This window comes from Sus scrofa, chromosome 3, assembly GCF_000003025.6.
Source record: "Sus scrofa isolate TJ Tabasco breed Duroc chromosome 3, Sscrofa11.1, whole genome shotgun sequence".
NCBI lineage: Eukaryota > Metazoa > Chordata > Mammalia > Artiodactyla > Suidae > Sus > Sus scrofa.
This window is the reverse complement of record NC_010445.4, coordinates 77922736-77936758: the sequence shown is the minus strand read 5'-3', so window position 1 is coordinate 77936758 and position 14023 is coordinate 77922736. Positions and strand designations below refer to the sequence as shown.

The following is a 14023-nucleotide window of genomic DNA, read 5'->3' as shown; positions in this document are numbered from 1 at the left end:
GTTTCTTATTTTAATTAATTTTTAAATGGAAATCTCCCTAAAAGACATTTCATATTTCTTTAACCTCTTAAATAGGTTACACTAAACATAACTTGTCTTTGAGAGGATAATATTCATTGATGTGCTTACTTAAAAGAACAAAAAAATCCATGTTCCTGACCATGCCAATCCTTCTATCCATAATCTCTCTCCCCATCTCACACCTTTCCTCATCCATTCACTGCTCTCCAGACACCTTAGTTCTTTTTTTTTTAAATTTTGTGATAATTATTCATTTTTTAATTTTTACATTTTAGTTGGTTTACAGTGTTCTATTAATTTCTACTGTATAGCAAAGTGACCCAGTCACAACACACATTCTTTTTCTCACACTACCCTTCATCATATTCCATCACAAGTGACTAGATATAGTTCCCTGTGCTACACAGCAGGATCTCACTGCTTATCCACGACAAACGCTAGTGTGCACCTATTAACCCTCAAACTCCCAGTCCATCCCACTCCCTCCCCCTCCCCCTTGGCAACTACAAATCTGTTCTCCAAGTTCATGAGTTTCTTTTCTGTGGAAAGGTTCATTTGTGACATCTATTAGATTCCAGATGTAGGTGATATCATATGGTATTTTTCTTTCTCTTTCTGACTGACTTTACTTCATATGAGAGTCTCCAGTTCCATGTTGCTGCAAATGGCATTATTTTGTTCTTTTTTATGGCTGAGTAGCATTCCATTGTGTATACATCCCACATCTTCTTAATCCATTCAGGTTGTTTCCATGTCATGACTATTGTGAATAGTGCTGCAATGCACATACGGGGGTGCATGTATCTTTTTCAAGGAAAGTTTTGTCCAGATATATGACCAAGAGTGGAATTTCTATGTCATATGGTAGTTCTATATTTAGTTTTCTGAGGTACCTCCATACTGTTTTCCATGTGGTTATACCAGTTTACATTCCCACCAACAGTGTAAGAGGGTACCCTGGCCCCTCACACCAGTCAGATTGGTTCTCTTTCTATTCTAAATTCCACTGTTCCCATCTCGGTGCCTTTGTTGCTTCCTCTGCCTAGAATGCCCTTTACCTTGATGTGTTCCCTTCTCATCACTAAGGTTCTTGTGCAAGCCATTTCCTCGAAGAGGCCTTCTCTGACTCCTCATAGCAACTTTATCCCATTACCCAGTTAAAAAAAAAAAACAAAAAACAAAAAAAAAAACAAAAACAAAAAAACAGTTATCACTATTTCTTCTTTTTAAATCTAGGTCTTCTTCCACTACAATGTTAGCTCTGAAAGATACAATATCCTATTGTCAATAGTAAGTACTGGACACATAGGAGGCACTTAATAAATACTGAAAGCTAGATGAATTAAGAGTAAATTTATGTAAATCAATGTCTTTTGTACTACCAAGAAAGAAGGGACTGCATACTTTAACTTCATGGTTGCACTTTCGTAACTTGTTGCCCCTTTCTCAAAACTCTTGATTTCTTTTTCTGGATCTACATGGTTCTAGGGAAGCTGACTCCATCTATAAGTCTCCAAAGATAGGGTAAGGGTCTAAGCTAGTCCAATCAGCATATGGAACCCCTGAGCTTAAAGCTAAAGAAGATACACAGCAAACAGACTGAGAGAAAGAGAAAACAAAACAAGTGTTGATAACACCATTTAACCTATCAATCACCTAAATGCTGACCTACATCCGGATATTTTTCAATTATATGAGCTAATAATTGTTTAAAACACTTAACTGTTTAAAACACTCTGACTGTACTTCCTATTATCTGGAACTAAAAGCACTCTAAGTGATGCAACAGACCATACAGTATACAGCAGAGATTCTGTGCCTTCAAGTATCTATGGATACCATGCATTTTCTCTCTCCATTGATCAGTAACTTCTTTATTGTCACAAACTTGCTCCCTGCTATATTCCACTAATGATGCTTTTAATCTTCACTACTGTCTAAATCTTTGATATGCTACTTCCCCACCTGTTTTGCTTTTCTTCTTCCTTATCTCTTCTGTCTTGATGACATACTTTAAAATTTTTTTTAATATATATGAAAAATGGTTATGATCTCTGGCAGACATGGTGGACACTGTCTTTCTTTCCCCCACAACTATTCTGCACCTCCACCATAGGAATACAGCTATGCAAAACTGAGTCCACCTTCCAGCTTCAGTCCTGAATAGCCACAAAGTATACTCCCAATCTCCTTACCACATGATTAGTTAAGAGATGAGAAGAAAATCTAGACCCAAACCATGCAGTGCATGGCATCTTCCTGACCACAGTGACTGAGTATGTGACCTAAATTAGCCCAACGGAGGAAAACCAAGGACTTTCATTTGATGACTGAAGAAGAAAAAAATCTTGATACCAGTGTATAGTATACATATGCGGAAGATCTGAAACTGTGATAAATAGCCACTTTGCTAAAATTAGGTTAATTACTTGAAAGATGAAGCCAACAAAAAGGAGGTAGAAGTGGATTAAAGCAGAAAAACTAAGTGAGAAAACCAAGACCACACCACATAAGTGAAGTCTATCCTCATTTTGGACTATGTTAAGTTCCCCGAGCCAATTCATTTCTTTTTATGGATTAAGTTCATCCGATTTGAATACTTCACTCCTTTTAACTGACAACATACTAGCTAGTACAATAAATTTTCTTTACACAGTGTACCAGGTGTTATCTTAGGGATTCTTCTAAACTGTTTTCCCCATACCTACAGTACTTTGCTGATAATTTTTTTTAAGTCCAGAGCCATTCCTGTTTAAGGATGCCAGAAGATTTTACAATGTATAATGGATTCAACAGTAGGTACATGATTTACTTTCTGAGTTTACCTATCGCAGCAGTTTATAGTTACATTCATGTTTTAAAAAGACCAGAACAGCTAAAAACCAAATATATTTCTCCAGTCTTGAAAACAGTGAATGAAATAATCTGGTAACCATATTGATAAGTCTCTAAAATGAAAAACCAGAATTATCTGTCCACACAACAAAATGAATATTTAAGAGCTAAAAATTTCTTGAAAAGAAAACAAGCTACTTTTAAGGACTATTTTCTTTTTTAAGCTATGGGGTATAAATAATAAACAAAAATTCTAATAAAAATTCAAAATACAATTTACAGTAAGGAAAAACAAAGTTGAAAGCATCATACTTTTTTACTTCAACACTTACTAGAAAAATACAATAATCAAAACAGATGGTATGGGCATAAACACAGATATATACATAGAATGGAGAGCCAGAAATAAATCCTCACATGTATGCTCAACTAATTTTAGACAAGGGTACAAGACCATTCAATGGGGAAATAACATTCTTCAAAAAATGGTCCTGGGAAAACTGGGTATCCACACACAAAAGAATGCAGATGGATCCTTATTTTACAACACACACAAATATTAACTCAAAACCTAGAACTATAAAACTCTTAGAAGAAAACACAGGGGAAAAGCTTCATGACATTGGATTTGGCAATGACTTCTTGGTTATGACACAAAAAGCACAGGCAAAAGAAAATATAGTTAAATAAACCACATCAAAATTAAAAATTATGTATCACAGAGCACAATCAACAGAGTAAAAGGGCAATGGGAGAAATTATTTGTGAATCATATATCCAATAAGGGGTTAAATGCCAGAGTATATAAAGAAATCCTACAACTCAACATCAACCCAAAAAATCTGGTTAAAAAATGGGCAAAGAAGATATTTCTGTAAAGAATATATACAAATAGCCAATAAGCCATGAAAAGATGCTCAACATCACTAATCACTAGAAAAATGTACCCTGGAGTTCCCGTTGTGGCTCAGAGGTAACAAACCAGAATAGTATGCATGAGGAAACAGGTTCAATCCCTGGCCTCACTCAGTGGGTTAAGGATCCTGTGTTGCTGTGAGCTGTGGTGTAAGTGTCAGACGTGGCTCAGATAACACGTTGCTGTGGCTGGGGTGTAGGCTGGCAGCTGCAGCTCCAATTCAACCCTCAGCCTGGGAACTTTCACGTGCTACAGGTGTGGCCCTAAAAAGACACACACACACACACACACACACACACACACACACACACACACACAGAAAAGAAAAGAAAGAAAAAAGAAAAAGAAAAGTATACATTAAAACCAAAATGATCTACCACCGCCTTATACCTGTTAGGATGGTTGCTATCATAAAAAAGACAGAAAATAACAAGTGTTAGAATGTGAAGAAATTTGAACCCTTGCACACTATTGGTGGGAATGTAAAACAGTACAGTTGTTAAGGAAAATAATACAAAGGTTCCTCAAAAAATTAAAAACAGAATTACCACATGATCCAGCAATTCTATGAATATATACCAAAAAGAACTGAGGATAGTTAGGAGATATTTGTACACCTATGTTCATAGAAGTATTATTCACAGTAGCCAGAAGGTAGAAACCACCCAGGTTTTCACTGATAGATGAGTGGATGAACAAAATATAGAATATACATGTAATGGAATATTATTCAGCCTTATGAAAGAATAAAATTCTGACATATGCTATATAAGATGAATGAACTTTGAGGAAAGTGTGCAAATGAAATAAACCAGTCACAAAAGGACAAATACAGTATAATTACACTTATAGGAGTGTAATTCACAAAGGCAGAAAGAACAGTGTGTCCAGGGGCTGGAGAAAAGAGGGAATGGGAAGTTATTGTTTAAGAAGCATAAAGTTTCAGTTTTATAAGATAAAGAAAATGAATGGTGTTGAGAGCATCACAATATGAATGAACTTGATGCCATTAAACTGTACAATTAAAAATAGTTGATATAGGAGTTCCCGTTGCGGTGCAGTGGTTAACGAATCCGACTAGGAACCATGAGGTTGCGGGTTCGGTCCCTGTCCTTGCTCAGTGGGTTGACGATCCGGTGTTGCCGTGAGCTGTGGTATAGGTTGCAGACGCGGCTCGGATCCCGCGTTGCTGTGACTCTGGCGTAGGCCGGTGGCTACAGCTCCGATTCAACCCCTAGCCTGGGAACCTCCATATGCCGCGGGAGCGGCCCAAGAAATAGCAACAACAACAACAACAACAACAAAAAGACCAAAAAAAAAAAAAAAAAAATAGTTGATATAAATTTTATGTCAGGAGTATTTTACCACAATAAAAATATTCAAAAAAAACCAATTAACATCAATGTGTATGGAAGTTATTAATATTCATTCAAATATGAAATTTTCAAGCTCCTAACCTTTAATTTTTTCTGTTTACACTAAAACTATTATTGAAATGCTCTCGCAGAAATTTTAAGTTTTAATTTCTTTGAAAAATATGATTTACTTCAAACTAAAATGATATAAAGAATATACTTTGTCTTTGAGGAAAAAATTCAAAAATGTAAAATAGTAAATGAAAAATCCAGTAAATTAAATAAAATCATCAAACTGTTTATTCCTGGAGTTCCTGTCGTGGCTCAGTGGTTAACGAATCCAACTGGGAACCATGAGGTTGTGGGTTCGATCCCTAGCCTCAACCAGTGGGTTAAGGATCCGGCGTTGCTGTGAGCTGTAGTGTGGGTCACAGACGTGGCTCAGACTGTGTTGCTATGACTCTGGCGCAGGCCAGCAGCTAGAGCTCCAATTAGACCCCTAGCCTGGGAACCTCCATATGCCACGGGTGCGGCCCTAGAAAAGACAAAAAGACAAAAAGACAAAAAAAAAAAAAAAACTGTTTATTCATATAACATAGTAAACAATATTCAAAAAATGTCCATCAACAGTTGGATGGATAAAGAATTGCCCATCCATTTCAATGGAATATTGTGGAATATTACTCAGCCACAAAAAAGGAATGAAATAATGTCACTTGCAACTATATAGATGAATCTAGAGATTATCATACTAAGTGAAGTGAGGACACATATCATATGATATCACTTATATGTGGAATCTAAAATAAGATACAAATGAACTAATGTACAAAAAAGAAACAGAATGACACACATAGAACAAACTTATGGTTAGCAAAGGGGAAAGGGGATGGAGGAGGAAAAATTTGGAATTAGCAGATACAAACTACTATATCTAAAAGAAATAAACAATAGGGTCCTACTGTATAACATAAGGTACTATACTCAATATCTCCTAATAAACCATAATGGAAAAGAATATGAAAAAGAAAAAAAAAAATATATATATATAGCTGAATCACTTTTGCTGTACAGCAGAAACTAGCACAACATTGCAAATCAACTATATAGTTTAATTTTTCAAAAAATAATACTTCTTTTTATAGAAGATTTAGGAAGAATAGAGAAGAAAGAATAACAAATTTAAATTATACATAATCCTATCACCTAAAGATGACCACCAAAAGAGAAGCTGCTAAAAAACAAACAAACAAACAAAAAAAACCCAAAAAACAAGAGAACTTTGGTCGACAGAGATGAAGAAGTAAAAAATCTTTTTACCATAGCTAAGATCATACCATATAAGTAGGTCTCTGTCTTGCTTTTTCAATTAACATTATAATGCATCATTTTCTTCAATCACTAAAAATAGTTGCATGATGTTCCATGATAATGAATATACCGAGCATGACCTATTTTACCATTCCTCGTCTGTGAGACATTTGAGTTCTTTCCAATTTGTAGTTATTCAAAAATTCTTCATTAAAAATGAACAGCTTGTAATTAACATTAGTTTTCAGTTAAATCATACCCTCATAGAATCACAATTTTGTTTTTTAAAAAGTACAATATTCAAAGGTTATACACCATCCTCAAAGGTGTTTTCCTATAGTATTAGTTGAAGTGGGCTAAATGTGAAAATGAGAAGCTATAATTATGACAAATCAGTCTTCCCATACTGTATACACATCAAATAATAACTTGGCTTAGTTTAACTGTAAAACTAAGTAAAAATAGTACCAAATTTACTAAAAAGCAAAACAGCTACTTAAAAAAATCACTGGCAAAAAGTTGGCCAATTCTAACTATGCAAGGTAGGAGTTGTGTATATCCAGACATGTATGTGATATATGTATGTGATGAGGTCATGATGGGAATAGAATAAAAAGTGAAAGCATGGCCTAGTTACTGTACAATCTATAGATAAAGTTTGCAGAACCAACATTTTGGTAGGAGTATATAAACTAAGTTCAGTGAATCACATTTTATAAAACTTTCCTCATTCTGACTGATAAGCTTATCATACATGTGACTTAGAGCATCACCCTAATGTCAATAGGAAGTCATATCACAGATAAGTATGAGATCATTTTTAACAAGAAACTCAGGAGATGCCAGGGATGTTAACTAGGTCATCAATACAATATTGATACCTGATAATTTAAGAATACCGAATTTCACAGTCTATTACACTCAGTAATTCCTAATGATTGTCTTATTAAAACACAGTTATAATATATTGGTAACCCCAACCAACATGCATTAGAGTCTGTGACATCTTTATTTCTGAAAAATGGTGTGTGGCATGTGTTCTTTTCCTTATAATCACTGGCTTAAAATTAAGTGTTTTGACCAGAGACACAAAGTAATTACACATAATGCATGACACATGACTAGATCCTAGATTGAAAAATAGAATAAAAACCTGCAATAAAGAACATTAGGGAGTTCCCTTCATGTTCAGTGGCTAATGAATCCAGCTAGGATCCAAGAGGATGCAGGTTTGATACCTGGCCTCACTCAATGGGTTAAGGATCTGGCATTGCCAAGACTATGGCATAGGGTACAGATGTGGCTTGGATCCCGCATTGCTGTGGCTGTTGTGTAGGCCAGTGGCTGCAGCTCCAATTCGACTCCTAGCCTGGGAACCTCCATATGCTGCAGGTGCGGCCCTAAAAAGCAAAAGCAAAAAAAAAAAAAAAAAAAAAGAACACTAGTAGAGCAAATTAAATATAAACTATGTGTTATAAAAACCATTATATCAGTATTAAATTTCAAGAAAAATAAACTGGTTTGGAACAGATATTTGAGTGTTTCACAATATTGTACTTCTTGAGAATCTAGAGATTCAAGCATCACAAATCACAAAGGCAATATTATTATAGAATATTTAATGCCAAATAAATTTTATATTTCTTTCTAATAAAACAAATCATCCAAAATTATAAAAAGGTACCAAACTATTCTGAAGACCTCAAATCTTATTTAAAGCCAAGCCCCTTTAGAAAAATTGCAAAAACAAAGAAATTTTGTTTTAGTCAAATTTTATCCTATGTTTTACTACATATATTAATTTTAGGGATATTCTGGACAAATGGATAATCACATAAGCTTACCTTAACTCTCTGTAGGAAAATTGTAAACTTGGAGAAAATATCCTTTAGCAGATCAAACCACTGAGGAAAATTCAACATCCTCATCTGATCTGCAAGCCTAAGGGAAAAAATTCAAACAAAAATAATGACTATCTTTGGCCAAAATGGTATTATCTACAAATTGGAGGAAACTATACTAAATACTATCTAGTAACAAAAAATACAATGCAATTTAACTTAGATACCTCATTAAAAGAGTAAAATTGAGATGAAGTCAACCACTAAACAACTTCTTGTTTAAACATCTCTTAAGACTAGTCAAGTATACTTACTTATGAATCTTATCATGTAGTAATTCCAAGTGAACATACCTCATGACTATTCAATGAAAAATCATGGAGAAATAAACTAATTTTGGTTAAATGTAGAGATGGTAACATATATCTAGTATATATTATATACATAATAAAAATTAAGTATAATACATAATAGTATAGCCAATATTTTTATAGCTGACATCAATCAACAACTGCCTAAGTAGAATCCCAAAAAAGATATTTTAGAGTACTACAATGACTTATTACTCTAAATATTGAATTAGTGCTGCTACACCTAGGAATTTATTCTCAAAAGATACTCCTAAATACTTGAGATATCGGATGTTCTCTACTTGTTGAGAAAATTCTCTAGGAAAGAAAAAAATTAAAAATAACAGACTCTCCATGTATCTAGGGCTTTCAGCAGATTTCCAATAACTTAATTTTTCCAACTACCAGTGATCCCTGCACTATTAGGATTGCTTCAACTAATTCTGAAATGAGCTTTCACTAAGTAATAGTATGGAAACAAAAACTTTATAATCCTCATTCTATGAGTTTGGCCCTGAGAAGTTTCATAGATGTTCATGTTACTATTCACATCTTAAGCCAGTAAATAAAATTTAGATATCTATAAGAATAAGAAATTCATAGTCATAAAATATTTATCACTATTCTCAAAATAATCAACAGCAATTTCAAGAGAAAAACAAAAAATTACAGGCATGGGTAATTCAAAATAATGTACTCAAACTTCTCAAAGCCAACTGGGATTTAATTATATAGCTAAATAATTTAAATTTAACACCACTATTCCTCTTCAACTTCCACTTTCCGTATCTACACTGAATCCTCTCCACCCTCTCTCTGCCCTGGGAGGCTGATCAGATGGGCTTGGCCAATGAGAAACCCTTATAAGATACTGAAAAGAAGAGAAATTCTGATTGATAGTTCCATCCCCCTCCCTGAGGGGTTGCCTCAGGATGACTGCCTCCCTCCACTGAAAATCACTTCAACTACTACAAGACTTTTTTTCAACTACTACGTATTTTTCTCCTTCTGAATTCTATTAAATGTTCTCTTTCCCTGTCCCTTAAACTTACTACACTAGCACTTATGATTTTCCTACACTCTGACCACATCTTACTAAATAATTCCTTAACCAAATCCTAAGGTTATTCTTTTTTTTTTTTTTTTTTTTTTTTGTCTTTTGTCTTTGTTGTTGTTGTTGTTATTGTTGCTATTTCTTGGGCCGCTCCCGCAGCATATGGAGGTTCCCAGGCTAGGGGTCCAATCGGAGCTATAGCCACCGGCCTACGCCAGAGCCACAGCAACGCGGGATCCGAGCCATGTCTGCAACCTACACCACAGCTCCCGGCAACGCTGGATCCTTAACCCACTGAGCAAGGGCAGGGACCGAACCCGCAACCTCATGGTTCCTAGTCGGATTCGTTAACCACTGCCCCACGACGGGAACTCCTAAGGTTATTCTAATGTGTCATCTTTATCCTGACTGATAACCCCAACTTAATATTTATACTTACTTCACAACAACATCTGTGTCTATTTCTTCTATTTGTGAAACTTTATTAATCACACACTGAAAAATTTAAAGAAAAAAATTTTGATTAATGCCTCTAGAATTATAAATACTACATGTTCATTTGTACATTAAAAAGGGCCTCACTGACTGTGATGATCACTTTACACACACACAGGCACACAACCCCCACCCTCCTCCCCAGAACTATAATTCGAAGGAACAATGTATAAGCCTCATATTAAAATTCCAAGAGAAATTCTTTGGTGGTTAACGCTTCCTTGCAACACATGCAACAGTTTAAAGTTTAAAAAAAAAAATGCTCATATTGAGAAGTCTAGGAATTAAAACATGGAAATTTAAAAAAAATATTTAAAAGTATAATATACATACAAAAAATACACAAATTATGTTTATAGCTCAATACTTTTTACAAATACAGTACACCTATTTAACCAGAACTCCGATTATGAAATTGAACTGCCAATAAAGTCCCGGTCCTGCTCCCCTTCCTGTTTACTACTACCTCCCAAAAGATATTACTATCCTGAGTTTTAATACCACAGACTAATTTTGCCTGTGTTTGAATTGTATGTAAGTGGAATCATACAGTGCATACTCCTTTATATCTGCATGATGTATGTGAATATCCATGTTGTTCCATGTAATATATTCATTCTCATTGTCATTCTCAATGACATAAATATACTACAATTCTATTTTTTTTCCTACTGATGTAAGATTTGTTTTTTTTTTTTTCAGTTTTTTATTAAGAAAAAAAAATCTTGTACTGTCTTTGGTATGAATTTCCACTGGATAAATTACCTAGAAGTAGAATTGCTGAGTCATAATAAATATGTATTTTTAGTGCTAGTTACCAGTAATTTTTAAAAGCAGTTATAATAATTTTAAAACACAGTATGTTAGAGTTTGAAAGGTAAAAGAATGATTGTAATCTTTTCCTTGCTTATTTTATTTAAACATTAAAAACTAAGAAATGTAATTCAAACTAATGATAATGATCACTTAAGCCTAATAAATACATTTGATGTTGTTCATTTTCATATACAGAAAAACTAAAGTTCAGAGAATGAGGTTTAGCTGAGTGGGAAAAGTCAAAACAAAAATCAGGTTAGACTAAAAGAATCAAATAGATTTTAGTTTACAACTATAATTTCTTAGAGACCAGAGTAAGAAGAATGACCATTTACCTACTGCTGGTGAAAGCACACACTATTGGTAAAAATCTTTTTTTTTTTTCTTTTTCAGCCACCTGGCAAGGGGCGGCATATGGAAATTCCCCAGACAGGGATTGAATCAAAGCCACAACTGCAACCTATGTCACACCTATGGCAACACTGAATCCTTAACCCACTGTGCTGTCTGGGGATGGAGCCTGAGGCTCAGCAGCAAACCGAGGCACCACAGAGACAACTTCAGAGCCTTAACTCACTGGGCAACAGCAGGAACTCCAGTAAAATCTTTATAGAAAGCAATTTAGGAGTTCCCATTGTGGCTCAGCGGCTTACAAACCTGACTAGTATCCAGGAGGATGCAGGTTTGATCCCTGACCATATTCAGTGAGTTAAGGATCCAGTGTACCACGAGCTATGGTGTAGGTCACACATGTGGCTGGGATCCAGTGTTGCTGTGGCTACGGTGCAGCTCCAATTCAACTCCTAGCCTGGGAACTTCCATTTGCCACAGGTGTGGCCCTAAAAAGCAAAAAAAAAAAAAAAGAAGACGAAAGCAACTCAGCTCTATGTATCAAACAATTTAAAAATACTTCTCACTCTCTGACCATTGTTCCACTTCTATGAATCAGTTTAAGAAAAATAGTCCTAAAAATGAAAAATCACACAAATGCAACTTTATACCAAAGATGCTTGTCACAGTGATCTTTACAGTATCAAACTAAAAACAACCTAAATATTTAACTATATAGGAAACTAACAGGTTTAACTAACATACTGTTGATGGAGCTTTATACAATCATTAAAAGTGATGTTTCTGAATGCTTATATAAGAAAATGCTTACATTATGATTCAAGCTGAAATATATGAACAATTCAAAACTGTATACAACATATGATAACACCACTGAAAAACAGAAGTAATACCTTACATTTAGAAATATTCATAAGTGATAACCCTTTGACTGGTAGGGCTATGTTTTTGTTTCTTCTACTTTTCTATATTTTATCTATATTTTAAATAAATGAGAAAACAGTACTATGATACTGCATATATTATTACTAGGATCATGAAAAAATAAACTTCACAAAAGAGTCTAGACCAAAATATATCAAATAAAAAAGTATAATTACCTGTTTAATGATATTCTTTGCTGTAATAATCATTTCTTCACTATATATTTCTAAAAAATTAAGTTTTCTTTGTTTTAAAAGTCCAAATACAAGAGATACCAGTCTTTCCTATTAAAATAAAAGAAGAGTCTACAATGTCACACTTTAAATATAATCTCACTTAGAGGTAGAAATAATCAACACCAAGGGTTTTACTGCACGATCCTCAAATCTCTATTCTGCATGTAGTATTTTTTAGAAGCTGAAAAGATCCCCTTCCATAGCAATCTTGTCATCAGACTTTAGAGTCATTATCCTAAAACAGGTAAATCCTATTCTACCATAGTGGATCAAATGATGCCGGGTTGGGGGCAAAACAATATGAGTATATTTTGGCCTAGTTTCAGTAAGTAACTAGAAAGTATTCTTCTCCAACCCTGATGGCCAATGATACTCCACAAGCCCTGTGCTTTTTATTTTAATTTTTTTATTATCTCTTTAGGGCCATACCCATGACATATGGAGGTTCCCTGGCTAGGGGTCCAAATTGGAGCTGCAGTTTCCAGCCTGCACCAGAGCCACAGCAATGCAGGATCCTTAACCCACTGCGTGAGGCCAGGGATCGAACCAGTGTTTTCATGGATACTAGTCAGGTTCTTTAACTGCAGAGCCACGACGGGAACTCCAAGCCCTCTGCTTTTAAATTAATGGTCGACAACAACAACAACAACGAAAAAATTTAGTGGTCGAAAGACTGGAACATGACCTAGACTATTTGTGGGGAATTAACAGCTAATACTTTTAAAAATCTCTTTAACTACTTAAGCTGCTATCAGAGCTTCTTGGATTTTAGTTCTTGGCAGGAATGAATATTGAGAAGTTACCATATAAGTTACCAAATACAATATATCTGTGTATGAATATTCATAAAACATATTCATAATAGGTGCTTAATGAATGTGAATAAAGAATAAGTTAACATATAATAATGATTTCTTTTTATAAAAGACACATTCCAGTACATGCATATACATGGGTATATGTTAATTTACACTATATCCTATATCTGTACTTGGAATTTGGGTTGTAAACTATATAAAGTCCTCTTTTTAACTTCAATTTCTCTTCTTTTTTTTTTTTTTTTTTTGTCTTTTGTCCTTTTTAGATCTGCACCTCGTGGCATATGGCGGTTCCCAGGGTAGGAGTCTAATTGGAGCTGTGGCCACTACCCTACGCCACAGCCACAGCAATGCCAGATCCGAGCTCCGTCTGCAACCTACACCACAGCTCAGGGCAACGCTGGATCCTTAACCCAGTAAGCGAGGCCTGGGATCGAACCCGCAACCTCATGGTTCCTAGTCGATTCGTTTCTGCTGCACCACAATGGGAACTCCCAACTCCAATTTCTAATTAAGCTATAAAATTATTCTCTAATTTCACAGGATAATGAGCAATTACAGTGCTTCCTAAAGTCACATTGTTAGTGAAGGATTTCATAGGTCTCACAGAGCTTAAAATTGAAGATAATTTTGCTCACTGTAACCTGGGAAGAATGTTTCCTAAACTAAGGCTATTATGAAATAACACTAGGTGATATCA

The 14023-nt window shown here is 34.8% G+C and overlaps 1 protein-coding gene across 6 annotated transcripts in view; it reads right to left on the bottom strand.

The window, feature by feature from the left end:
• VPS54 (VPS54, GARP complex subunit) overlaps positions 1-14023 on the bottom strand; it is a 122102-nt gene that overhangs the window by 41436 nt on the left and 66643 nt on the right. For all 6 annotated transcript variants that reach the window (XR_002342640.1, XR_002342639.1, XM_021087458.1 and 3 more), the window contains exons 9-11: positions 12446-12553; positions 10123-10178; positions 8283-8379 (exon numbers count right to left, since the gene is read on the bottom strand). Coding sequence is in view for 4 of the 6 variants with exons in the window: in XM_021087458.1 (XP_020943117.1) it covers positions 8283-8379; positions 10123-10178; positions 12446-12553 (261 nt within the window). In the remaining 2 variants the exon portion in view is untranslated. The remainder of the gene's footprint in view (positions 1-8282; positions 8380-10122; positions 10179-12445; positions 12554-14023) is intronic.